The sequence below is a fragment of the Penicillium waksmanii genome (assembly GCF_028829765.1).
Source record: "Penicillium waksmanii strain IBT 27052 chromosome Unknown utg000009l:1.0-4314994.0:1.0-4318279.0, whole genome shotgun sequence".
In the NCBI taxonomy this organism is placed as follows: Eukaryota; Fungi; Ascomycota; class Eurotiomycetes; order Eurotiales; family Aspergillaceae; genus Penicillium; species Penicillium waksmanii.
The window spans coordinates 2,687,332-2,711,813 of record NW_026643255.1 but is presented as its reverse complement, the minus strand read 5'-3'; the positions used below and the strand labels follow the sequence as shown (position 1 = coordinate 2,711,813).

The window sequence follows — 24,482 nt, the reverse complement described above, 5'->3', positions numbered from 1 at the left end:
TCCGCGGGGACAAGATAGGACCAGGCCCAACTTTCTTTCTCTTTCCCACCTTTTTGCCCCCTCGGCATACCCCCCCTATCCCAACTCAAGCTTGTCTTGTTCTATTTTCTTTCTACATTCATCATGGATGAGATCGCCCCCGAGTACGACGTGGTGGTGCTCGGCACTGGTTTGTTGCTACCCCGCCATTCCACCGCAACGCCCCCTCGACTGACATCTTTCTAGGCCTGACCGAGTGTGTGCTGTCTGGGTATGAAGCTTCCCCAAACTCCCTTTTGTTACCGAATGCCTTTCTAACCACTCTCTATTCAGTGTTCTGAGTGTCAAGGGCAACAAGGTCCTTCATATCGACCGCAATGACCACTACGGAGGGTAGGTGGACCCAAAGCTCCCTATTCACGCCACCCGAGTTCTAGACAGCTAACAATGGCTTCAGAGAGGCCGCCTCCGTCAACATCGAGACTGTACGCTGATCGAATCCCGAGGAAGACCCCCTGCTAACCTCCCCCTGCAGCTTTTCAAGAAGTATGGCAACGTCGCCCCCGGCGAGGAGCCCTGGAAGAAGTACGGAAGAGTCAACGACTGGAACATTGATCTTGTCCCGAAGCTGTTGATGGCGAATGGCGAGTTGACCAACATTCTGGTTTCTACCGACGTCACGAGATACCTGGAGTTCAAGCAGATTGCTGGCAGCTATGTCCAGCAGGGCAAGGGACCCAAGGCGACCGTGGCCAAGGTGCCCTCAGATGCCGGCGAGGCCCTTCGCTCTTCTCTGATGGGTCTTTTCGAGAAGCGACGTGCGAAGAAGTTCCTCGAATGGGTTGGCGAGTTCAAGGAGGAGGACCCCTCTTCTCACCAGGGTGCGTGATTAACCAAATCAATATATGCTCAACGGTGGTGGTGGTTTGCTAATACTATCAACAGGCCTGAACATCCACGCTTGCACTATGAAGGAGGTTTACGACAAGTTCAGCCTCGAGGACAACACCCGTGACTTTGTTGGACACTCCATGGCCCTCTTCCCTTCGGACGAGTACATTAACAAGCCTGGTGCGGCCGTCGAGACTATCAACCGCATCCGCCTCTATGTCAACTCTATGGCTCGTTACGGAAAGTCGCCTTACATCTACCCTCTCTACGGTCTCGGTGAACTGCCCCAGGGCTTTGCCCGTCTGTCCGCTATCTACGGTGGTACCTACATGCTGAACACCGACATCGACGAGGTGCTGTATGAAGGTGGCAAAGTTTCTGGCATCAAGGCCACCATGAAGGACCGTGATGACCAATCGACCGCTATGAAGTTCGAGACCAAGACCAAGAAGATCATCGCTGATCCTTCTTACTTCCCCGGCAAGGCTAAGGTCAGCGGATACCTGCTGAAGGCCATCTGCATTCTGAAGCACCCCATCGACAAGACCGACGGCAGTGACTCGCTGCAGCTGATCATTCCCCAGTCCCAGGTCGGACGCAAGCATGGTAAGTGCAAGCCAGCAAAGATACGTAAGAATCCCAACTAACAAACTTAGATATCTACATCGCCATGGTCTCCTCCGCTCACAACGTCTGCCCCAAGGGCTACTACATTGCTATTGTCTCGACCATTGCCGAGAACGATGCTAACCACCACATCGAGCTCGAGCCTGGTTTCGAGCGCCTCGGCGCTATCGAGGAGAAGTTCATGGGCCCCGCCATCCCTCTCTATGAGCCTCTGGATGATGGCTCAAAGGACAACATCTTCATCTCCAAGAGTTACGACTCCACATCCCACTTCGAGACCACAACCGGTAAGTTTTCTTGATTGAAAAAATAAAAATAAAAATCAGCAAGCTCCTTTGACCCTAAGCGAACCCATTGCTAACTGTTACATCAGAGGACGTGCGGGATATGTACAAGCGTGCCGCTGGCGAGGAGTTGGTGGTCGAGGGACTCCGGGAGGACCAGCAGCTGGTCCAGGAGTAGAGGATTAGTTGCATGTTGAATATCTATCGCTGCTTAGATTCCGAGCTGATTATACTTCTGTTGGACATGTTCATCGCTCTCTTGTATCTGTTTTCCGCCCCTGGACACCGAATCTATCTGATCGTGCAAGGTTGTAGCAAGCGCAATATACCTGTCTCTTTCAAGTCTATCGGTCAACATTGTGTAGTAGTATTCAAGTTGTTTAAGTAAGGTTCGTAAACGCTAGAAGCACCAGTAATGATATCAAACAGAAGACAGAGAAATCGCTATTGTATATAGTAGTCTATGTCGACCAGTACTCCAGGGCCCCTTCGGCCGTGCCATGTCCACCGGGAGGGTATGGCTTCTAGCTTAAATGCGTTGATTCACTTCAGGATCAGTATTGGCCTTTTCATGTTCGCCAACAACACAAACATCCCCCGTCTCGGCCCTTTGAATTTCAGCCCGCAGCAGCGCCAATCGCTTCCCGACATGAATAATCTCACAAACGATGCGCGCTTCGATGCCCTCCGGCACAGGACGGAGATATGTGAGCTTGAGGTTGCGACTCACGCCGCCGAGGGAGAACTTGCCAGGCTCGGACACGCCCAAGAGGATTGTCGTTGATAGTACGTCGATGAGAGTTGCGGCGCAACCGCCGTGCAGGTTTCCCATGTAGTTGCTGAGTGCTGGGGTGATTTTGAGGAGAAAGGAGACCTTTGCCGGTGGACCGCGGGTTGCGGATTCAAAGCGGAGGTTGCAGTCGCGGCCGTTGACATCCCAGTGCTAGAGGGAGGAGTTAGCTGAGTTCAGGACCTAGGTTTTGGCTATGTCAAGGGCCAATGCCAGGCTGGAAGAGATCTTGAATTGGTGCGATGCGATGCAATGCAATGCGATGCGACTGTTGGGAGTTCGGAGACTGACCTCTTCATTGCCCAGGCCCATGCGACTTGTATACTCGAAGACGAGCTCTTCGAATTCGTCCAGCTGGCGCGCTGGGCGTTGGATTCCGGCTTCCGACATGGTGGATGTGTGTATGTGTTATGTACAGAGGAAGGGAAATGAAAAGGAATGAGTGTTCTATCTATGGGAAAGAGTCTATAAGTTCCCCACAAGGTCAGCTCGGGCAAGTTGGACCTCGGCTGAACACTGGAACAATCAATGGTAAGCTGCCCCAGGGTGCCTTGGTCGATAAAGATGCCCCGAGCAATGGCTGAACTGACCGAGTCGAACCGACCTTATTCCGGAATGTCCCTGTAGCCCAGCGCCATCTCATATGATATCAGGCTTGTCTTGCGGCATCCCGTCGGTAATGGTGGGATGAGACTACTACTGACGGAGTATGTGAGCAGACATTGCCGATGACCTACAAATATCAATTTGTGGAACACTCCGATTTTCTGATTCTGGCCCACCAGGATTGTTTATCTTTCTAGATGCTCGACTCTATGTCCCTTTCACGGCAAAGGAGTGTCTCAGTCCCAGTCTCGCTCTTAACTGCGCGTCACGCGTTGGTGGCCTCAGGCGCGCATCTCCGAGAAAGGGCGATTGCTTGCCGAACCGTCAACAACTTGACAAACTCCGCAACCCCCAGCCATTGTTCCTAGCACCAATTGACTCTGGATTGAACACTCAGATAATCTATCCACTCTATACCATCGTTGATTTCCTTGATCTCGACCCCTTCCCGTCGCAGTTCGCCAATGCGCTGCTGGGAATAACTCCCTAGCTCGACATGTTGTTTGGTTAAGAAGACGACAGTGTTTGACCTGAACTACTTTACTCCCGATCTAAATTATCCCTGTCATTGCGCAGACCTCGGACGGCAGTCGACAATAGCGAATCACTTCTACCTCCAGATCCTCCCTTCCCTCCAATCAACACCTCTACGAGGATACCACGTGCAACACCCAACATGAAAGATCCTCGGGCTTTGAAGCGGAGAAGAGTCTCCGAAGAACCCGTCGAAGACGGTGACGGAGACGTTGCAATGGAAAGCGACGCTGGGTATTCATCTCCAGCGGCCGCTGACGACTCCGAGGAAGACGAAGACTATCGCGGACCCCGAAAATCAGCCTCACGACGTCGATCTACTCGAGGCGGAAACAACAAGGTACCGACCGGCCTGGAGGATGAAAGTGCACAACAACCAGAAACACCCTCAAGGGGCACACGCTCAAGCGGTCGCCAACGCAAAACTCCTGCAAAGTACGAAGACGATGCCCCGACCCCATCTTCGACTCGCAAGGCAGCTGCCACACCACGAAGTACCCGGGCGACGAAGAGTGCGCCGAAGACGAGACAGAAGTCGGCGGCGGACGAGTCTGATCTTGATGTTGAGATGGAGTCTCCGAAACCCACAGCTTCGGTTTCTAGGACCAGATCTCGACGGAGTACTGCTAGAGGGAGGACACAGCGCGTCGCAGACAATGAGGAACTCGACAGATCTGCGTCACCGGAATATCATGACGGTCTGGATGATCTCGTCGCCATGCAACTTCAGCAAGATCTTCAAAGCCAGCCGGAGGCGCAAGAAGTTGTCGAGGTCATCGAGGAGGAACCTCTTCCTGAGTACGTCGAGAGAATGCAAAATCTCTGCAAGGATGGCTATCACGATGAGATTCGCGCTCTTTCTACGGCCGTTCTGGAGAAACTCTCTGGCAAACGACAGATCCCCCTTCATGGACTTGAAGCCGAGTATAACAAAGCCAACCACTTGATCGAACAGACCGTGACAGTTGGCGAGGGAAACTCGATGCTTCTTCTCGGCTCGCGTGGGTGCGGGAAAACAGCCATGATCGAAACGATCATTTCTTCACTTGCAAAAGAACACAGCAATGAGTTCCATGTCGTTCGTCTGAATGGCTTCCTTCACACCGACGATCGCCTTGCTGTTCGTGAGATGTGGCGTCAACTTGGCCGTGAGACTAACACCGAGGACGACACTGCTAAAGTGAGCTCTCATGCCGACACTATGGCAACTCTATTGGCTCTTCTGTCTCATCCTGAAGAGTTGTTTGGCGCTGCAGGGAATGGGAGCGCTGTGACGGCGGCGAAGTCCATTATCATCTTGCTGGACGAGTTTGATCTATTCGTCACGCATCCCCGACAGACTTTGCTATATAACCTGTTCGATATCGCCCAGGCACGAAAGGCGCCTATCGCAGTAATCGGGTTGACTACCAAGGTTGATGTAACGGAGATGCTGGAGAAGAGGGTCAAGAGTCGGTTCAGTCATCGATATGTCTACGTTCCGCTCCCAAGAACCTACGATATCTTTTCGGACATCTGCAAAGCGAGTCTGGATTTGAACGAGGACGAAGCCCAGCAGATCACAGGCATTCTTAGCTCTGAAAATACCGTTCTGGATAGCAAACGCTGGGAAACACTGCTTGGGGGGGGGAAAGAATATTTGAAGGTATGGCAGAAGTCCCACGTCTGACAACTCTATCCAATCGCTTATACTAATTCAAATTCACAGCACATGTGGGAGGACAAAGACTTCCAATTCCACCTCAAGAGGATATACAACCAGACCAAATCTGTAAAGGAATTCCTCACCAGCGCAATCCTCCCCATAACCGACCTCCACCTCAGCACCCACGGCGTCGACAAACCGTCCGTCAAAATTCCAACACCAAAGCACTTCAGCTCCCAAGCCCTCTCTTGTCCCGACCCAGCCCCACTCCCATTCTCAACATCCGTCTCAGCCTCATCAAGCTCCTCGTCCCTCCCACTGGCCCTACTAGTAGCCGCCACCCGCCTGGCCGCTCTCTTCGACCCTGGAAACGAAGGCATGCAAGCACAGAGTCTGTCACCACTGGCGCTCTCTTTCCCCGCAGCTTATGCGGAGTATGTGCGACTCCTCACTTCCGCTAAGACTTCTGCCTCTGTGTCTGGCGCGGCGGCTACGGCTGGTCGGGTCTGGGGAGAGATGTTTCGAGAGAAGCGTGGGAGAAATTGGTTACTTGGGGCCTTGTTACTCCTGTTGGTTCTGGGAATGGTACTGCTGATGGACAGATGTTCCGGGTGGAGATTAGTTATGAGGAGGTTATTGATATGGCTGGTTCTGGTGGCTCATTGGGACAATGGTGGCGGGATGGTTGAGGGGTTCTTGTTCATCGCAGTCAATTCTATATGCATCTTGTCAGCCTTAAAATAGATAATATGTTACATATATGCTTTGAAGTTGATAATGTAGAGTCTCAAAAGTCCTTTTAGAAGTGCATGTGACTTGATCATGTTTGTTGAGAATTTCAAGTTCAAGCTGTGCCTTAGCTTAAGAGAAGATATCCTCTCGTAGGCGTGGTCACCTACTAGTAGAATTCGGTGCCCCCTTCATAGAGCCAGTCGCTTCCAAGGCTGTGGGGCGTACTAGTACGTACTAGTCAGAGAGCTGAGCCAATCTTGAGATTAATGTACTGTATTCATAATTCCCAAGGCCAACGTAAGCTAGGTATTCCTGGTAGGTACGAGTACTTCAAATTAGGCAGAAGTTCCGTAGCCCGGACTAGTAGCAAGGCAGATAACCTTGAAACTCGGAGTTCTCGAGCTGCTATCCGTATGTCAGCCCTAGAGATAAACTAAGGTTTCATCACTCTTGTCGATAACATCCATTGATCCAAATCATATAGTTGAAACAATATTCCAAAACATACTCGTAGCTACTACCGCCTCCAAACCCGCATCACGCAATGATCCGAGTACAGACCTTCGAGGAAAACAATTGCCCCCCCAGCAGAGGACTGAACACAAAATTCACCAAGATGTGGTCTCAGCCGGTTCAAGTTTTTACCTAATGGGCAATCTCAGGCTACTGTACAACTAGTGATGATATATCACAAAAACACGGGAGCCTATCAGACGCACCGTGCCATGTTATCCATTCCTCCCAGCGCCTCGTTTAGGGTATAGATCCGAGAACCGCTCGAGAGCCCAAACTTAGATCGAGTCATCTGCTACCTTACTGCAGATCTTTCCTACGAGATGGAACTCGAATCCAACCTTGGATTGGACCCGTTGGTTGGGTCCCTACCTCTCCCTCTGCTCAGCCAGTGGCCTGGGCACTGGCACTGGCAGTGATTCACGTCACGGTTGTGGAAATCAGGACCACATTGGTAAATTCAATTTTTCGAGCTCGCCCTTGCCTTTGTTCCATGCACCTTACCGCGTTCTGTGAGCTACCTGTAGCAAGCCACGAAGAGGGCTGGGCCCGTGTGAAAGAGATGTTGTTCTTTACTGTTCGTTGGACTTCCATGAGAAGAAAAGTCTCCAGGGTTAGATGCATACATAGTACGTATTCAATTTGAAGTACATATGGATGTGAAATTGAATATGTCGATGTGGGATTTGCGGCGGATACCTACCCAACCATCGGTTCACCCGCATGGATGCAGGCTTGGCTTCAAGTTGTCGGTTGAACGATTGGACAGCATCGAGGTACTAGTAGCAAACATTGAATAGATCCTACCATAATAAACCTTGGTGATATATCTCCTCGGAAAGAGGGCGCACAATTATAGATAACGAACCAAGAATTTAATACGTGGTAAAACCCAACTGTAAAATAGTACTCACAATACTCACCAAATGCCGAAGTATGGGAACTGAGATGCGTATTTGCACGTTTCATGCATGACCGGGGAGGAGGTCTTTAAGATGGCGCATAAACCCAACGGAAAAGGAAGGCTTCTCTACATAAACATAAAGGTACTTTGCTCCACCCTACTCATGTCCTTTGCCACTGGCACTTCTCGATCGCACAGGAGCAACAAGTGTGGCGCTAGATATTGGTTGTGCTTAAGACACGCGGCATACATGTGTTGCTATCCACTTCCACGTATGCCATGTGTGCACGAAAAAACAAAGAAAAAACATGATAGGTCACAGACGCATGTTTTGCTGCGCTTTATTCAAATTAATTGCTTTTCTCAACTCAATTCTTTAGCCTGAACCGGGGGGGAGTGGGTTTGGCCGGGGGCTTGCAGGGCGATCATCATCAACTTTACAGGATGCCGGAATGGAATGAGCATATTACGCTGCATGCAGGACACCGAGAACTGGGGTACCATGTACAGTATGCACAGTATGTATGTAAGTATCTCAAAATCTGCGGGAATAAATTCAATGTGCTGGCTCCCACTAGACACACCACGGCTGCTCCATCTCCCGAGAGATCAGTCTTGTATGACCTTAGAACACAGGCGAGAGCAGCCTTTTCCGTCTTGGCCGGCATATCTGTCTCTCTTTCTGCTAGTATCGCTCCTTTGGGGTATTGGCCGAAGAATACTAGGAAAGGGAGCTGCAACCTTGAAGAGTATCTTATCTTGTCTCAATTAGTTCGTGCAAAAGGCTGCATCATCGCGTGCGAATATTGTGGGGTCTTCACTTAGTATATTTATATTTTTGTTTTTGTGTGCGTGTGCGTGTGCGTGTGCGCTGCACTGTACTGCAACTGCTTTGTGAAAGTGCGCCAGGACTTGACAGGTTAGATTTGGTACTTTTGGTCCGTTTTCTGGAGACAAAGCGCGACTCCACAGTTCTGCAGGACTCGCATGGCGATTTCTTCCAAGGTTTTCATATCCACATAATCGGTACACACAAGGGAAAATCATGCAGAATGTACTTGTAGTAATCCTCCGCTCCACTCTGGATCCATATCCAATGCATACATATGAGGGCTTTTTCTCGGATAGAAAGCTGAAGAAGCCGTTGCAAATCCATCTAGTCAGCGGCCACACCCTGCAGATCCCATATTCTGGTTCCGTCCGCCAGAATACGGCATTGAGTCGAAAATAGACAGGGACAAGAAGTAAAGAAGCTAGCCTAAAACAAGAAAAAAAGAAAAAGAAGAAGAAAAAGAAAAAGGAAAACCCGCTGTATCAGTGTACCAAGCATAGAAACCAAGACGTGCGAGCTGCAGCAGCCCGTAACAACCGCTTTCCGCGTGTCAATTCTAGCCCTTTGAAAATAGACCGGACCATAATTAGAGGCCCGAGAGACAATGGTTGAAATTGCATTCGGACAGAGCCATGCAGAGAATAGAGAGTACGAGTAGTAAGAAGAGCGCGGGGGGGGAAGGGAAGGCAAAAAGGAAAGTACCTACAGTAGGTAGAGTCGGCGCGGAGGCAAGAATCCACCCATCGTGCAGAATTCCTCATATACATACAAAACCTATACGTGTGTGACGTCGATGATCCCATTATAGGCCTTAGTCGTTGCAAGACCGGGATCCGGGCAGCACATAGCCCCGAACGATCGGCATCTTGCAGCTGTGTCGATGGGTATTGTGCGGTATGTGTGTATGTATGTGTCTCCGCGGCGATAAGGACAGTGTGAAGAAATCGCGGGCTCGATCGTTTATGGCAAGCTCCAAAAAAGGTGTAGTATCATGCAGTGTAGCCGGGGAATCACAAAAAAGGCGCACGCGCGGGCTGTACATACTACATACTCGTAGTGAAGAGGACTGGCAAAAAGGCAAAACGTGTCAAGTTAGTTTTTAGTGCTTTTTGCTGCAGAATCCAGACGGCGGCCACCGGCGTCGCAAGCTACCGAAATAACAACCCCGCTTTCAATGTTGCAGATGAAGACTTTCGTTTTCGTTTAAGCGTTGTTTCTCTGCAATCTATACTCCGTACGCACGGAGAACGGAGCATAGTAGAGCAGATTGGCATGCTACTCCGGGTCGGAAAGTTGTGTTTCTCGGATCTTCCGCGGGGAACTGAAAAAGGGTAAATTGTATTGTCGCATTGCTTTTCCGCCGATGGCCCATGGACTTTACTGACGGGTTGACTATTTTCCCGCATATACATATGAATTTGAAGTGAGGGGGACAGCAGCGGCGACGCGGAGGGATGTGGCATGTTGACTGGAAGAACTCCATAGGTAATTCGGAGCTACGGGCCTTGGCTTAGAATCGGAGCTGTGCTAGCAGCCAACAACTGACAATCTGGGATTACATCCGACTGCGATTCTGCTGGTCTGATGAAAGGAGGGATTGAGATTGGCTGCGAATCGAACGTTCAGTCGCAAGTTGCTTGTCTTGTTTTGGTTTCGCGGTGACGATCAGCATCATCCCGTCTTCTCCGCTGTCGTGCAGAATATGTATACTACGGAGTACTAGGGTAGGATAAGTCGATTGGAGACCACCAAGCCCGGTCCGGCGCTATTAAGACCCATGCTTGAAACAGCCATGACATAGGTGCTTGCGGCTAGTTGACAAGGGGACCTTTTCATCAGCATGCCATTATGATAGCTGTTCTTCCGTGGTTGGAGGTGCCAAGACAGACATATTAAATGGCGTCAACAATCTTCAGCCCTGTTCCGGGACTGGAGACAAAAGAGGAGGGGGATCCTTCTTGTTTGAAGTGTATGTACACACGGTCGCGGGTTATACAAGGATACTGATAGACAGTATGATTTCTGAAAAGGCGTGGTAGACCTATTCGACCATGGCCCCATCTCAACAGATGCGTGTAGCCCGAATTGGCAGTCGTAATTACCTATCAACAATAGGATATTGTATACATTTCGTTTAAAGAATATAACCGACGAAGCGAGGTCGTTGGGTTATGGCCCCCAACTCAGGCCAATCGACTAAACTCGATTAGGGCAATTGACCTGCATCAACACTGCAGTGACGAAACACCGAGTCGACTAGATGACCCAATGAACGGAGGCAATGCAGCGGGAGCTGTACTTAACAAGTCGACATACATACATGGGGGGAGAAAAAGACCTAAACCCTGATGGTTGTCGCCTCATGCACTCTAACGTAAAAGGATATTAAAATGACCTAATGGTTAGGGTTCCGAGATAACATACTCCGTACTTTCAGGCCACATGGGTGATAGATCCACCACAATGCAAGTGATGGAGCACTCACGATCATCGACGGGCACCACTAGTTGCAGAAGCTTTTTCTGAGCCGTTCTGCCTTGTACGCGGAAAAAAAGTGCCTGTCAAGTTTTTGTAGATCATCTCTGCCACGTGGATTTTGTCTTCCCGTGTGGTCCTCTGCCGTGTCAGAATCAGGATTAGGATTAGGATTAGTGGAGAAAGGAAGGTAATTCGAGGACATATCCCGTTCCTGTACTCCGGAGAGACGGTGAGAAACTCTGGTACAATTATGATAGTTTAAAGCTACGATAATCCACTGGAACCGAATACAGCAAAGGTAGAATGTAAAGCTTCGGTCGCATAGCGTTAACCTCGGCCCTACCAGGAGGGTCGGATAATTTCGCCATGTCCAATTTTTCGGGCGCGCAGGGTCCTAAAGTATGGACTCCGTAGCTTAGTACAGATGCACCATACAGATGGCGCCATTTAAGAAAATTTCCCGATGACAGGTTGCGCCAATCTATGTAAGAGATACGGGCGATACGCATACTCGGAGTACCTCGGTGGGTTGTTGTCGCCAAGCCAAGCTTGGTTGTGCGGCCCCAAAATTGGACTCAGGAACCGAAGCCAAAATTTTCTATTCTTGCTTTTTTTTCTGTCGGTGCGTAAATAGTGTACCTTTCTTTGATTGTTTCCGAAAGCGATTGTCTCAGCTCGCTCAAATCCGCCCGAAAACAACGGGCAAATATCGGTGGATCCGGACCCTTCTTAGCGCCTTCGAAAATGCTTCTGGAAGGATTCTAGCGTGAAAACTTCGCCACGCGCGGATTTCGCCGTATTAAGCAGCCAGCCACATGAGTCTGTCTGATTCAGGAGACTACATGCACTCGTAATGTTTGCGTTGCTGCGACTGTTTCAAGAATCATGTCCGAATGGTTCAAGTTCTTCAAGTTCATTCGTAGATCAGAAAAAATAAAACCTACCATAGTTTGACCGATTGCGGATTCGTGTTCCATCATCATCATCACAAAGAATGATGAAGAGTCAATGACGTGATCTACTCTGATTTCGCAGACTTTGGCTGCATCGAGTAAAGCTGGGGAGTGGATCGCCCTCTTCCTGGTCGCTACCATGGGACGACTGGGATGGTTTGTTACGGGCGTTTTGAAATTACCTGCGGATCGTCCCGACTCCGATCTGCGTACGGAGTTACGCAATACGGCCGAACTTTACCATACCTGACTACTAACACTAGCCACTAGCCACTAACTAGGCGAGGTTGCACGGAGTAGTGTACATCACACTCTGCCCTGTCCATGTCGCTCGTCTATGTTAAAGCCATTGCGTCGCTCCCTTTGCCGGAGCCTCCAACGAAATTCGGCCTTTCAAGCCGAATACACGGTCTCCAGCTCCTCTTCCTCCCCGAATCTTAAGGGAAGTCCGATCGGTACTCCGTCCTCCGCTCTTCGTACCATGTTTCCAAAAATCCTTAGGCATTTAGGCTCTGCTTGAATCCTTGGTTGGTTTCAGGGGGAGGACCGTGAGCTTGTCTTGTAGCTACCATTTCGACGAAAGAAAGGGGCGAAGATTAATAGATGAATGCATTGAAAACACCATTGTGACTATCGAAAATAGTTTCCAAGATAGCCCCGAGTCAGCATAGGGCCCAGTCATTGGGAAACGATAGGAAACCTTCTAAATTATAGCTTCTAGCCTAACCCTGTCTGCCCAATCGTGATTATGGAAATGAGTGTTGGTCTGACTCATGATACGGTACGGAGTACAGTAGAAAAAGATACGATAACTACACTAACCCAAGCGTGCACGCCACATGGCCAGAGAATACGGAAAGGCTCCTTGCATACCAAAAACGGATTAGTCTCCCCTTAGCTCGAAACTCTCCTCGAAATGAGAGTTGGGGCTATTCGGATCTGCCTCTCACGTTGAGGCGATGCAAGCTCCCCCCCCCAGTTTTCCCACGTGGAAAGGTTCCCCACATCGCGCTGCTCGAGACTTGATCGACCTGGGTACATACGGAGTATCGTAGTACTGTACACTATTTTGCATAGACTCAAAACTCATCCCATGGAATTCCTTCTGCCCAAATATTCATACCGAATCGAAAGCGAAAGGCGGAGGGTGTTTTTTTTCTCACGCGCAGATAAAAAACAGAAACACATCACTCTATCTGCTTCATTGCTGACTGACAATCTAGTGATTCAATATTCAATCTGCGGCGCGCACACGCACCCCCCAATTCCAAAATAGAAATCCACCAACCAAGCCAAAGGATCAGCCCAACAAACAAATACCGAGAGGAGATTTCCGGCCTGGCCTCGGCCGTCGGTAGTTGTCATAAGCCCCAAGCCAAAGTCAGACTCGGAGCTTGACACCATATTGGTTGCTAAAATACTCCGAAAACAGCTATCAGAAGGAATCATGACTTAGGGCCCCAAACCCACTATTTTTACGAAGCCACATTCCTGCGAGGGTGCGGGCGCGGGCGCTGGTGCGGGTGCGGCTGTTTCTGTTTGTCTCTAGATTGCATGATGGCCACAAGGATGGGAACCTGCGCCGCGACCTCCTACCTGGAGGTAAGGGAGAATCAAGCGGTGACTAGTCGGGATGGGGTTTCCTGTACGACGCTGAGCCAATTCCCCCATCATTCCTGGGTGAACAGAGTACGAGTATTCGTACAATCCACAGCGCATGTTACTCGTACTGAGTACTCGTATGTGTCGACACAACGGAGTTAAAAACAAGGTTGCCGAATTCCCCAGTCATCCAGAGTATACAAGGTTTTTTTTAAGACACTTCAAATTCCAGTCGCAGATCCCCCAGGCATCAAAGTATGTACCAGATGAACTAGTTTTCGTACAGGGAAGACATGACTTGTTAGGTTTCGTGATTATCAATCATCTGCGCCCCCTCCAAGCCGTAAGCCATGCTAGCGTTCTAGAATGCGAATCGCTATTCTTATGATTTCTTTTTTTTTCCGTCTCTTTTGTTTGGGCCCTACCTGTCACTTTGAGTCCCCAGACCCCTGAACCACTCGGGTCGCAGGCGGTGGTGACCTGCATGAAACTTCCTCGCGTGGCGGTCAGGGATGTTGGACACGTACGATACGGAAAAGAGGGTCCCGTTACTGTACTTTATACAATACGATGGTAATCACGTATCCTTGTACGAGTATCCATTGTCAACTTGAATGTGGCCTCTTAGTCAGAGCAGTTACAATGCCAAGAGATTAATAAAATCCAAGAGATTAATCATAATCTCCAGACGAACGATCGGCGGTCCCGAGGATCACTGGGTCTTTGACTTTGGGCCTGGTGCCGTTGAACTATCTGACCGCAAGTCCCGCTCATGGAGAATTATCCTGAATTGACCTAGCGGGGGCCTCAATTTTCCATTATCCCCATTATCTGTGCCCACTTCTGCCAGAGGTAAATGGTTAGATTGGTCGTGATAACGGCTAGTCGGACGGAAGCGACGTAGGCTTCCTTGTTGATGCATACCATTTTGACGCTAATCCTCCCTCCTCCACTGTACTCGTATCAGTAGTTGTTTCTGCCTTTGTATTTTACGGATACACTACTCCGTAGTGGTTCTGGTATTATTGAACGCCAAGGTTTCTATAGTTTCATTCCCCAACCATGGCACGATCGCTCCATGGATTCTTCTTCCTTTCCCCCCTGGCTGGCTTTCATCAGCCCTTTGTTCTTCTCGGTGGTGGCTTGTGTACGGGATCTTTCGGCAATGTTTCGGGTTTTAGGTTTGGGCATTGACAGCTCGATCAGGGCGTGTCTCGGAATTTGGGGGCCGATTTACACAATATTCAATCAATTGAGGCTTGCATTTGCCCGCCAGCTATGACAGGGCTGAGCTGCTCCCATGTCAGTTAGTGTTGGCATTGGCGTTGGCGTTATTGTTGGCCCCCTTCCAATCGGCCCCTAGACTGGGACCACCCGGGTTGAGTTGAGTTGAGAAACGACGTATCAATTCCGCTTTGGGAGACGTACGTACTTGAGTTCCGCAGATGCGAGCCTTGCGATCGCTCCGCATCAATTCCACGTGGCATTCGCATGGCTCTGAGATCGAGCCGAATCGATAGATCGCTCGCATGCTATGATTCCGCATGCTATGATTCATCCAAAAGCCCCAGATCTGCATGGAAGATTCTATGTACGGTAGGAGTCTTGTATCCTACAGGATTGGCCCCCCTCGAAAAGTGTAATCGGCCCCCCGGAATTGGAGCTGGAGCTGAGGCAGCGTTTGTCCAAGCGCGCCTTTATCTGTCCAATCCTTGATCGGCTCGGCTCCTCGCGGATGCTCTTGTTCGCGTGATAGCTCTATCAATGCCTGGTTGGCTGGTTAGAGCACCGCACAGCCTCTGGATCATCTAGGTGACGTGTCTGACAGGTCTATCTTCTGGAAACAATTGTCATCGTGCTCAATTGCTCCGTACAATGGGTTGTAGCCGGCTCAGTTAGTGTGGAGTATCTGACGTGTTGGGGTTCGGGCCCCAAATGAGCTGCGCGAGGGGCGGTACGGAAAGAAAGGAGTCTGCAATGGATCGTGCCATCCCATCATAGTATCTGGTGGCTGGAGGGTAATATGAGGCTCTAGAACGACAGGACGCCTAAATGGATTAGGGGGCGGTGGTTCCGAAGGCTGACAGCCGATACAAACCCTTTTTCCATTAAAATTAAAAGAAATGAAATGAGGCACTTCAGTAGTCTGTATACTAGGAACTCTGGAGTGACCGGGGTTAGCGATCGGCGCCCCGGTCATTGGTCAGGACCCATGTCCTCCTCGTATTCTTTGGAATGATCTGAGTCTGGGGGAAATTAGACAGCTTGGTCCATAGGTCACCTAGTGTCTGTGCGCATGTGCGTTTTTCCTTTTGCTGCAAAGAGACGCAAGACACGGAACACAGTATGTACGAGAGGGCTGAGGGAAACAAAGAGGACTGCCGAGCTGCCCCTGACGCTAATGCTAGTCAACGGCCCTAGGTCGCTATCCGAATGAAAAAAAAAAACCGACAAAACGGTTGGGGCGATGAAACAAACGGCTTGTCCTGGCACGAACCATTGACTAGGATAGCAGGCTAAGAAAGAAAAGGCTAGAAAGCAAGGCAGGCAAGACGCCAGACCGCGCCGGGCAGAAAGAAGCGAAAGACCTCAGGCGCACAGGCGTTCAGGCGTTCAGGCGCTAACCTTGGGACTCCACGTGTGTCCACGTGGACCACCACATGGGCCATAGCGAAGACGCCTGGAAAGGTCGTGGAAGCGGTGGAAGCGTAAAAGGAGTGGGCTATTGGGCTCAGCCACGCGCGGGGGGCGGGGGCCACTTTGGTTTCGAGCCCGAAACACTGGTGGCTCGAACTGGAAAAAGTACAAGTGGAGCCTCCGATCGGACTTGTCTGCCAAAGCGTCTTCCGTTGTCTGCTGTCCGTTGTCCGCTGTCTACCATCGCTGTCTTGCGCCGTGAAACATGTGACGCCTAATCAGCACGGCATCAAGCGCGGCCAGCCGGCAGTTTCTAGACGGACTCACTTACCGTGTGCATCATCACGGAAAATAATCGGGAGGATACAAGAATCAGATTCAAAGGCAGGCTAAGCTAGACTACGGTCAGTCAGGAGATCGGATCGAAGGGAACCTTGGATAAAACACACACTTTGCCACCTTCTCCCCGATAAAGTTCCTGGGTGTGTATCAAACAGTGTCAGAGTCGGAGAAGAGAGTGGGAGGCCGGATTTCCCACGTGGGCTTCAAGCTTTGGCTGCTGGGCAAGAGGCACCATATCCCGATCGGGGTCTGGGGCCGAAAATCGAGGTGTAAGTAGTGGAGAATGGGTGGAGGGGAGGGGGAAGAAAGAGGCAGAGTCCGGAGTAAGTGGAGTGAGTTGGTCGGAAAGTGTAACCAATGAATGATGAGGAGCCCTGAAGACTCGGATCACCTCGTTTTCTGCCAGTGATATGATAGGGGGCACTTACTACATCCAGTCAAGTTCAGTCCCTTCAAGCCAGTCAGAGGGTTTGCGGAGAGGGGGGGGGGATTCCCGACCGTCTCGGGTGATCATACAGTACATACACTACATACAGTATATACAGTATGTATACATACATATAATACTGTACCGCATACCGTGTACAATACCGTTAGGATTGGCGGATCTGTTCGGCCTCGCGTGTTTCCTTGGGTCAACCACAGTTGAGTCGAGACGGTGAAATCATTGACTGTGGATGCCATTTTTTTTTGGTATGGAGTACTCTATACGGAGTACGGAGGACGGAGCATGATTTCTTTTTCTTCCAAGGTTGTTGGTTCAAGTGGAGGGTTGATGATCTCCGTGTTCCATGTATTTGGAATTATTACCCGATAAGGAGGAGCCTTTAGAGTAGCTCCCTTGAAACCATCTGGTAACTATTGAACAATTAATGTATGATTAATATATTATTCCCCCCCCCCCTTCTCCCCCTCTCTTCCCCTTGGGTTGAGAAGATCATTGCCTCAACCGAATTGGATTGGCATGATCGGAGGTATGCCACATGCCAAGCCATGTGGGAGAGAGGGTGGCCATTCTGGAAGTATGTAGTGTACGAATCCTGGAGTAGAATATCAATGACTATGAGTATGAGCATAATACTATTTGTGCTCTGTACACTGTACAGCATCCAAATCCTTAAAGTGGGTAAAAATACAGCAGGTCGCCGCAGTGTAATACAAAGACCCCTGTACGAAACGAGGAACCCACCGATCTTCACCATGAGGCAATCCCTTCCCTTGGCCCACGTTGCGACGATGCAGCACACCAAACTCCTTCCGGCCGCGCTCACGCGTGGGCTGTGGGTCATGGATGACAGGCCGAATGGCTGTAATTCTTCACAAGGGGGGGCATGAAAGAGGGGAGGGGTGGGAGCATATCACAACGGATTTTTCTTTTTTCTTTTCTTTTTTTTCCCTATTTTATTTTATTCCCATTTAATTCATTATTATTATTATTATTATTATTATTATTATTATTTTGGCTTGCCCTTGTCTTGACTTCCCCTAGGCTCGTTTCAAGCCCACCCACCCCCTCCCTCTTTCTTTTTTTTTGTTTTCCAGTCCCTCTTATTACTATTTGAGAAAGGGAGAAGAGGAAAAAAATTGGAAACTTATAGTGTATATTTCACAATTCCCCAACCACCCCCTTCATACAACCCATTCCACACCCCCCCTCCGCCTCTTTCTCTCCCGACTGTTACGGAGTAAAGGGAGTTCCACACCCTAATTTTTGGGGGTTTTTTATTTTTTATTTTTATTTTTCCTCTTTTCTATTTTTTATTACAATCTTCCCCTTTTGATGTACAGATCATTTGGTATCATCAGGGCTTGATTGACTTACCCACTTTTCACACTCTTCCCGAAGTCTGGTTCACCCAAAAGGCAGCAAAACCATTCAATGCCAACCCTACCCTCCGTGAACCACTACCGAGAAGAATCTCTTCCTTCCCTTCCTCCTCAATCTTACTCACGCACTATTTCTCCGTTCGCCGACCCCCCAGCGACTGATCCAGCTTCAACTTATTCAAATCCGCCTACTACCTTCTCGGGGTCAGTCGTCGGATCTATCTCCCGTCGCAACCGCCGCTCGTTTGCTGCTATAGCACAACGAACTTCCAGCGCCTTCGCCAGTCTCTCTACCATCGGAACTCCGACTATAGGGACTACAACTCTTCGATCTTCGGCTTCCAATAGCAGTCTCGCCAAACAGACTCGACCCGCGAGCACTACCCCCTTGACCCCGCCATTTTCCGACGAAGATACCTACGATCAATTGTCGGGCCTTTCGCGATCTGGTTCCCCGGAACCCCAAACCATTCAGAAACGACGCCTGACTCTCCAGCGCGTTCCGACTCCTCCCCTCGAATCTCGCCCTGTGCATCCGGGCCTTGCGCCAGCCGCGCCTCCCAAAATGCATCAGACTTCGTCCCGCCTATTGCGAATGACCGAGGATGAAAGACCTTTCACCAAGGTAGGTTGGAAGGAACAGGTCACAATTTGTGAAGGAAATATGGCAATTGGAGGCTTACACTGGTTTTTTTCTTTTATAGGATTTCATGGACCTCTTCTCCACCTTAATGGTGAGCTTGAAGTTGGACTCGCACCGTGTCCGCTTCACGAGATATGACCACACCTTTACCTCGGAAGAAGCGATCAACAACCTGGGATCTCTAAAGTTCTCCCAATCGAACCGCATGCCCGACCCCAAAGACCCCTCGCGCATTGTCACTACTACCACTACCACCACTTTCTCTATGGCCAAGGAAATGGCACGTTCAGTTTGCCAGCGATTTGTGGACGCTCGTTTCATCGAATCGGTTGATGGCAAGGCCTTGCCTATTTTCCCCCTCAAGGGCGCCCTCTTTCAGCTCACCCCCAAGGGTATTAACATCCTGCAGCGCTTTTGTCAACGGAACGGTATTACCGCTCGTCACGTGATGGATGTGTTGGAGTCGCCCCGCAACACCATGCAATTGGTGAACCTGGAACGCGACACCGAGTCCGATAAGTTGTCGCACGACCGAGCCACCGTCGAAGTCATCTTCCGCCGTTTCGCCGGCCAAGATGGCCCCAACATCAAGAGCAGCATCTCCACATCAGACTCCGATTCCTTGAGCGATTATTCGAACGGTATTGTGGGTGTGAAGATGGCCCGGGAGCGGAAGTTGCAGGATGGCAAGCTCTACAACAACACTTTTACCGGAAAGGGTGCCGTCGACTGGTTGATGGATTGCTCAACGACAATCGAGCGTCGGGAGACTTGTTTGATCGCGGAATTGTTCCTCAAGTACGGCCTTATCACGATGATTCAGGATGACAAGTCCTTCCCAGACTCCGATGTCGTCTTCCAACCGTCAAAATACGCTATCTACTGCATCACCGAGCGAGGCCAGCGTGTGTGTGGATGGATTGCCCGTGAAAAGACCCAGAACAACAACAACACCACCACATACGATAGCCGTGGCATGCCCCGCGATTCTAACAACGCTCGCTTGACACATATTCTGGGTGACCCCGCTCTCCGCCTTCTTTTCCGCGAGTTCTTGCGCTACTCTCTATGTGAAGAGAACCTGTCTTTCTACCTCGACGTGTCCGAGTTCACTGCCAACTACCACAAGTCCGAGAAGGCTGGTGCCTTTACCAAGGTTGACTCCGTTCGGGAAACGCTAGCAGCCGCTTATGGTACGTTATTCCCTTAGCAACTGCTATCTCTAGTCAATAGTCTCTAACATGTAATAGGCCTGTACAACGCGTTCTTGGCCCCCGGATCCCCCCTGTGAATTGAACATTGATCACGCCCTGCGCAACAGTCTTGCCAGCCGTATGACCAAAGCCGTGGGTGACGACGAGTCGATGTTCAAGAGTCTTCAGGAGGTGGTACATTTGTTCGAGCTTGCCCAGACCTCAGTCTTCAAGCTGATGTCCAGTGTATGTTCCATTCTGGAAATTCCAATTTTTTTGGTTCTTTTATGCTAACTTTGATTTCCAGGACTCCGTTCCCAAATTCCTCCGCGATCCCAAGTACTCGGTGGTCCTCCAAGAACACGATGTGGACATTTTCGGCGGGTCGCGCTCGTACTCACCGACACCCGGCGGTCCGGAACGCAGCATGAGCCGCTCCGCACGCTCATGACAATCACCGCGGGCCAGTGTCGACGTTACTTGCAACACAGCAAACAGAGACCGGCTTCGTCGTGATTCGAACCCATTCAACACCCCTGCCATTTCTTAAACAGCCAAGCTTCAACGCTTCTGCGGTCTCAGATCAGAGTTTCGCGGATGCGATATGGGCCAATCAAGTCCTATCCGCTCCCGATACCTGTGTGACTGCAACGCGGTAATCACACCCGCAACAGGGGTTGTTTGTGTGTCTTCATGTCTTATCTCCGGGAAAGGAAATAAGGAAGTGTCTCTCTTTCTGCTTCTTTTCTTTCCGGGACATGATTTCATCAATCTCGTCATGAACGTTTCCGAACCACGAAACCTTTTCTTCCATTTTGCTTCACATCGCATGCAGCCTGGAACTCGCGCCACCCCGGACTTTACCTTCTCGGTTTAAAGTTTCGACAAGGGGTTTTCCGGGTTGTCATTTTTCTCATCCCGTTTTAATTTGCCTCGCCACGAGATTCTCCTTTTGTCTCCCTCTCGATGAAAGACGTTACGATCGATGCCTCATGTTATAGAGAAGGTTCGGATTTTTGGGACCACTTGTAATATTCGGATGACGTTTTTCTTTTCCCCTTGCATCTCAGACACGATATCCAGATCATTTCATTCACCACCTTACCCACCCTCTTCAACGATGGGCTTTGAACGAGCCAAACGAAGGAAGGAAATCAACAACACGCGAAAAAGGATAAGAAAAAGAACTCAAAAAAAAGGAAGAAGAAAAATATCAGCACTAAAGATCTCCCCTGGTGGTTGACTCGATTCGACTCGTCCCATGCCTCCAGTTGTTTTGTTTGAGCATCAGACACGGCGTTTTTTTCATTTTTAATCTGCATGTTTTCCTTTTTTTTTTTTTCTTCTTCTTACTCACACTTTCCATTCCATATTTTTTTCTTCTTTTCTTTGCATGATATTCAAGCATTTTATTTCCTATCTGTTCTCATCCCTGTGTGTGGCACTGCATTGTTTCTTTTGGGCACAGCGTGTGAGTTCTGGTCTTCTTATGTATGTCATATTATCTCGCTTCAGACGGGAATTGCAATGGACACGACGATCTTATAAGCATCTACCTTCTGCCAGTGTAAACTGTAAATTGTAACTGCAACTTTGAACCTGTAAACCTCTTCCCCCCACCCCCACCCCCGGCTGTTGATTCATGAATGGTATCGATATTGAGCTTTAGTATGTGGGGTTTTACTGGGGATCACGCTGGCGAGCATTTCGCCAGGGAAATGGGTGGTATCACCTACTAGTATGATGGGGGCTTGGTAGAGAAGAAAGTGAGCTTGTTGGTCATAGTGACTATATGCCAACCCAACAGGTGGGCCTATGACGATTCGCGAAATCACTGGCAGAAAGAAATTTGTTACTACTAGCATCCTTTACAATTTGTTTATTTGGTGATATGTTCATTGTTTGTTTTGGCATCATAGTGTATCCTATCCAGTCATATACTTGGTACTAGTAAGTACTACTCTGGATTAGTAGGATGGATCAAACAATTTGTATATGTAGAATAGCTTCACTGAGGGAGCAAAACGTTTATAATCCTGGAATACCTAGTCAAGGGTTGTTTTTCTTTCTCGAATTCGCGACATCACGCAGGACATAACTTTCTCGACATGCTACACCTCCATGGAGCTGAAGAGCAACTTTCACAAACAGGGAGCCGGAAAGGAGATATACAAGGCGAAGGGCCTTTGAGGTCAGATAGTATGATCTAGGTGGCGTGAGACTTAGACCGCTAAGTTGTCAGATAGTGATGCCTAAACATCATTTAGCCATACTTATCTTGACCTCGGGAGTAATCAAATCTAGTGGTTGCATACTTTATAATCGAGCAACTGCACCTCTTGATGCTACCTTAGCCCTGGAGGGATCCGAGCTGAGCCGGGAGTTTACTGGCTGGGATTTGGCAAACAGAGCCCTGATTGCCTTGAAAAGCTAAGTCGCTCTTGCCATACCCTTGGGATAATGAAAACCGATCAAAAACTCCAAGGAGAAAGATGAGAAAAAGAGATATATCAGAGAGACTATTTTATTACACACCGGAGACAACGCCGAAAACCACGCACCCGAGTTGTCATATGTCATCAGATTCCAGATTGAAAGGTGGAGGGAGGAAAAGAAACAAGGAATCCAGAATGAAAATAGAAGCAGGGGAATCGAGGAGGACCAAAAAAAGTAGAAGAACAAGAAGAAGAAGAGGAAGAATGACGAAAGAGATGCAATGCACAAGTGGATGATAGGATTTTACTTGGATCCCCAACCACGAAGCTTCATGCCCTCCTCAATAGCCGTCCAAATACCCTCAACAACCTCACGATCCCGCCAACGTCCAGAACCCTGGACCCCACCCTTCTCATCCCACCGCTCGACAGCGAAACTATTCACGCCACGACCCCATCCCTTCACGGACGGAGGGGTCTCCTCGCCACGCCAGCCAACATAGATACCCGTCGCATGCTTGAAGAGCTCCGGCGGCGAAGACCACTTATAAGACTTGAACTGCCACGTCTGGCCAGTCGTAAAGACAGCCACCAGTCGCGACCAGTACTCAGGCTTGAAGTTAGTCGTGCCGTCGACAAGAATAAACTTGGTTGGCTTGGGCCCGCGACCACCACCGTGCGAGCCGATCGAGGTAGCGTTAGGATTGGAGGGATCGGACTTGATGCGCAATGGACGCTTGATCTCCATGAAATTGGCATCGGTCGACATGCTCAGTGTTGGGTGGTCGGGTGGCACGAAGATACCTTCGCCTAGGAAAGATTTAATATTCGACATGCGGATGAGAGATGAGGCGGATGGGGAGAGAGGAGGATGATGGGATCGGGGCGGGAGCTCGGCTTGCGCGATGGCACAGAGAGTCCCGCGGACGGCGCAGGCACCATAGCGGAAGTTTTACTGCCTGGCTTTACGCCTTGTTGGCCGGGTCGGTTTCGGTTTCGATCGAGGAAAAGCTCAGCGCTTTTCCGGACGTGCGAGAAGTCCTGTTTCTCGTTCAATGCGGTATTAGTGTCTTGTTTCGCGTGGGTATATGGGGATGAGATGGGGATGGGGGTGGTAATCGAGAGTGGGTATCTTGCGAAACCAAAAGGAAACTTACGGTTGGTTTGATCCCTCGTAGCACGGTGTTTCGATCTCCGGTCTTTCTTTCGCCATTGTAGATCTCTTGTAGTCGGGGGTCGATAGTCTTTTGCGCACGACTTCCGTGAGCACCTGTCGTCACGGCTCCGACGGGTCCACTGGGGACCGATGAGATGCCCCCAGTTGCCCCAGAGGCGATTCCGGCCGCAGCATCCGATTGAACAACACCTGCGGCGACGGCAGCCTCAGCGGCAGCGGCAGCGCCTTCCAGAGGCTTGATATATTCGCTAGTAGCGTCGGCACCTTCCAGCCAGGTGAGCAGATCCAGACGCTCGACGAAAACCAGGATCTGGACCTGTGTGTCATCACCCTCCTTTGACTTGAGAGCCTCATTCAGTTCCTGCGCCGATGCGATATATTCGGGGATAGCGACGTCTTTCTTCTGCCACGCGAAAAAGATGCTGCGCAGGTCGACGGGGGAGCTGGTTGACGCGGAAACGAATCGCGTCGGTGTTGAAAGGGCGATGACTTGTGGAGACGGTTGAGAGAAGAATAGATGTGTCGCTTGGGCAAGATCCTCTGTGGCATGTTCGTTGGTGAGCTCCGAAGAGGTCGTCGGGGTTGGGAGGCTGCCGGAGGCGATGGCGCGCCGAAGTGAAAGGAGAGGGTCCTGCAGAGCAGGATCGACCGCGGCCATGGTTGGTATTGATGGTCCGACTGGCCTGGAAGAGGCTTCAATCGGGCTGATGGAGTTGGGAGGGAGATTGCGATTTCGAAGTTGTTCGTTGCGGCGGACTCGAGGTGAAGCTCGGGCGCTCACGTGATCTGGTATAGACTGGTATAGATCGGGTTCTCTTAGAAGCAGATTCACTTGAGATTAGATTTCACTAATTTAAT

General features: G+C 50.0%; 6 protein-coding genes across 6 annotated transcripts; 3 read left to right on the top strand and 3 right to left on the bottom strand.

The window, feature by feature from the left end:
* Window positions 1-123: 123 nt before the first annotated feature.
* On the top strand, window positions 124-1,959 carry N7481_011348 (secretory pathway gdp dissociation inhibitor; the record flags this gene model as incomplete). The annotated part of the gene is made up of 8 exons (XM_057270567.1): window positions 124-169; window positions 226-250; window positions 313-372; window positions 437-464; window positions 515-860; window positions 925-1,476; window positions 1,527-1,784; window positions 1,871-1,959. The coding sequence occupies 8 exons, from the start codon at window positions 124-126 to the stop codon at window positions 1,957-1,959; spliced, it is 1,404 nt and encodes a 467-aa protein (XP_057117741.1).
* A 351-nt stretch (window positions 1,960-2,310) lies between these two features.
* Window positions 2,311-2,961, bottom strand: N7481_011347 (PaaI family thioesterase; the record flags this gene model as incomplete). The annotated part of the gene is made up of 2 exons (XM_057270566.1): window positions 2,311-2,724; window positions 2,863-2,961. The coding sequence occupies 2 exons, from the start codon at window positions 2,959-2,961 to the stop codon at window positions 2,311-2,313; spliced, it is 513 nt and encodes a 170-aa protein (XP_057117740.1).
* Window positions 2,962-3,853: 892 nt separating this feature from the next.
* On the top strand, window positions 3,854-6,045 carry N7481_011346 (origin recognition complex subunit 4; the record flags this gene model as incomplete). Its single annotated transcript, XM_057270565.1, has 3 exons — window positions 3,854-5,356; window positions 5,420-5,747; window positions 5,819-6,045. 3 exons carry the CDS (start codon window positions 3,854-3,856, stop codon window positions 6,043-6,045), a joined length of 2,058 nt encoding a protein of 685 aa, XP_057117739.1.
* Window positions 6,046-18,228: 12,183 nt separating this feature from the next.
* On the top strand, window positions 18,229-20,463 carry flbA (developmental regulator FlbA; the record flags this gene model as incomplete). Its single annotated transcript, XM_057270564.1, has 4 exons — window positions 18,229-18,801; window positions 18,881-19,984; window positions 20,070-20,258; window positions 20,320-20,463. 4 exons carry the CDS (start codon window positions 18,229-18,231, stop codon window positions 20,461-20,463), a joined length of 2,010 nt encoding a protein of 669 aa, XP_057117738.1.
* A 2,288-nt stretch (window positions 20,464-22,751) lies between these two features.
* On the bottom strand, window positions 22,752-23,282 carry N7481_011344 (CDC73 C-terminal domain-containing protein; the record flags this gene model as incomplete). Its single annotated transcript, XM_057270563.1, has 1 exon — window positions 22,752-23,282. The coding sequence occupies one exon, from the start codon at window positions 23,280-23,282 to the stop codon at window positions 22,752-22,754; it is 531 nt and encodes a 176-aa protein (XP_057117737.1).
* A 217-nt stretch (window positions 23,283-23,499) lies between these two features.
* N7481_011343 (cell division control protein 73) lies at window positions 23,500-24,282 on the bottom strand (the record flags this gene model as incomplete). The annotated part of the gene is made up of 1 exon (XM_057270562.1): window positions 23,500-24,282. The coding sequence occupies one exon, from the start codon at window positions 24,280-24,282 to the stop codon at window positions 23,500-23,502; it is 783 nt and encodes a 260-aa protein (XP_057117736.1).
* Between the last annotated feature and the right edge of the window lie 200 nt (window positions 24,283-24,482).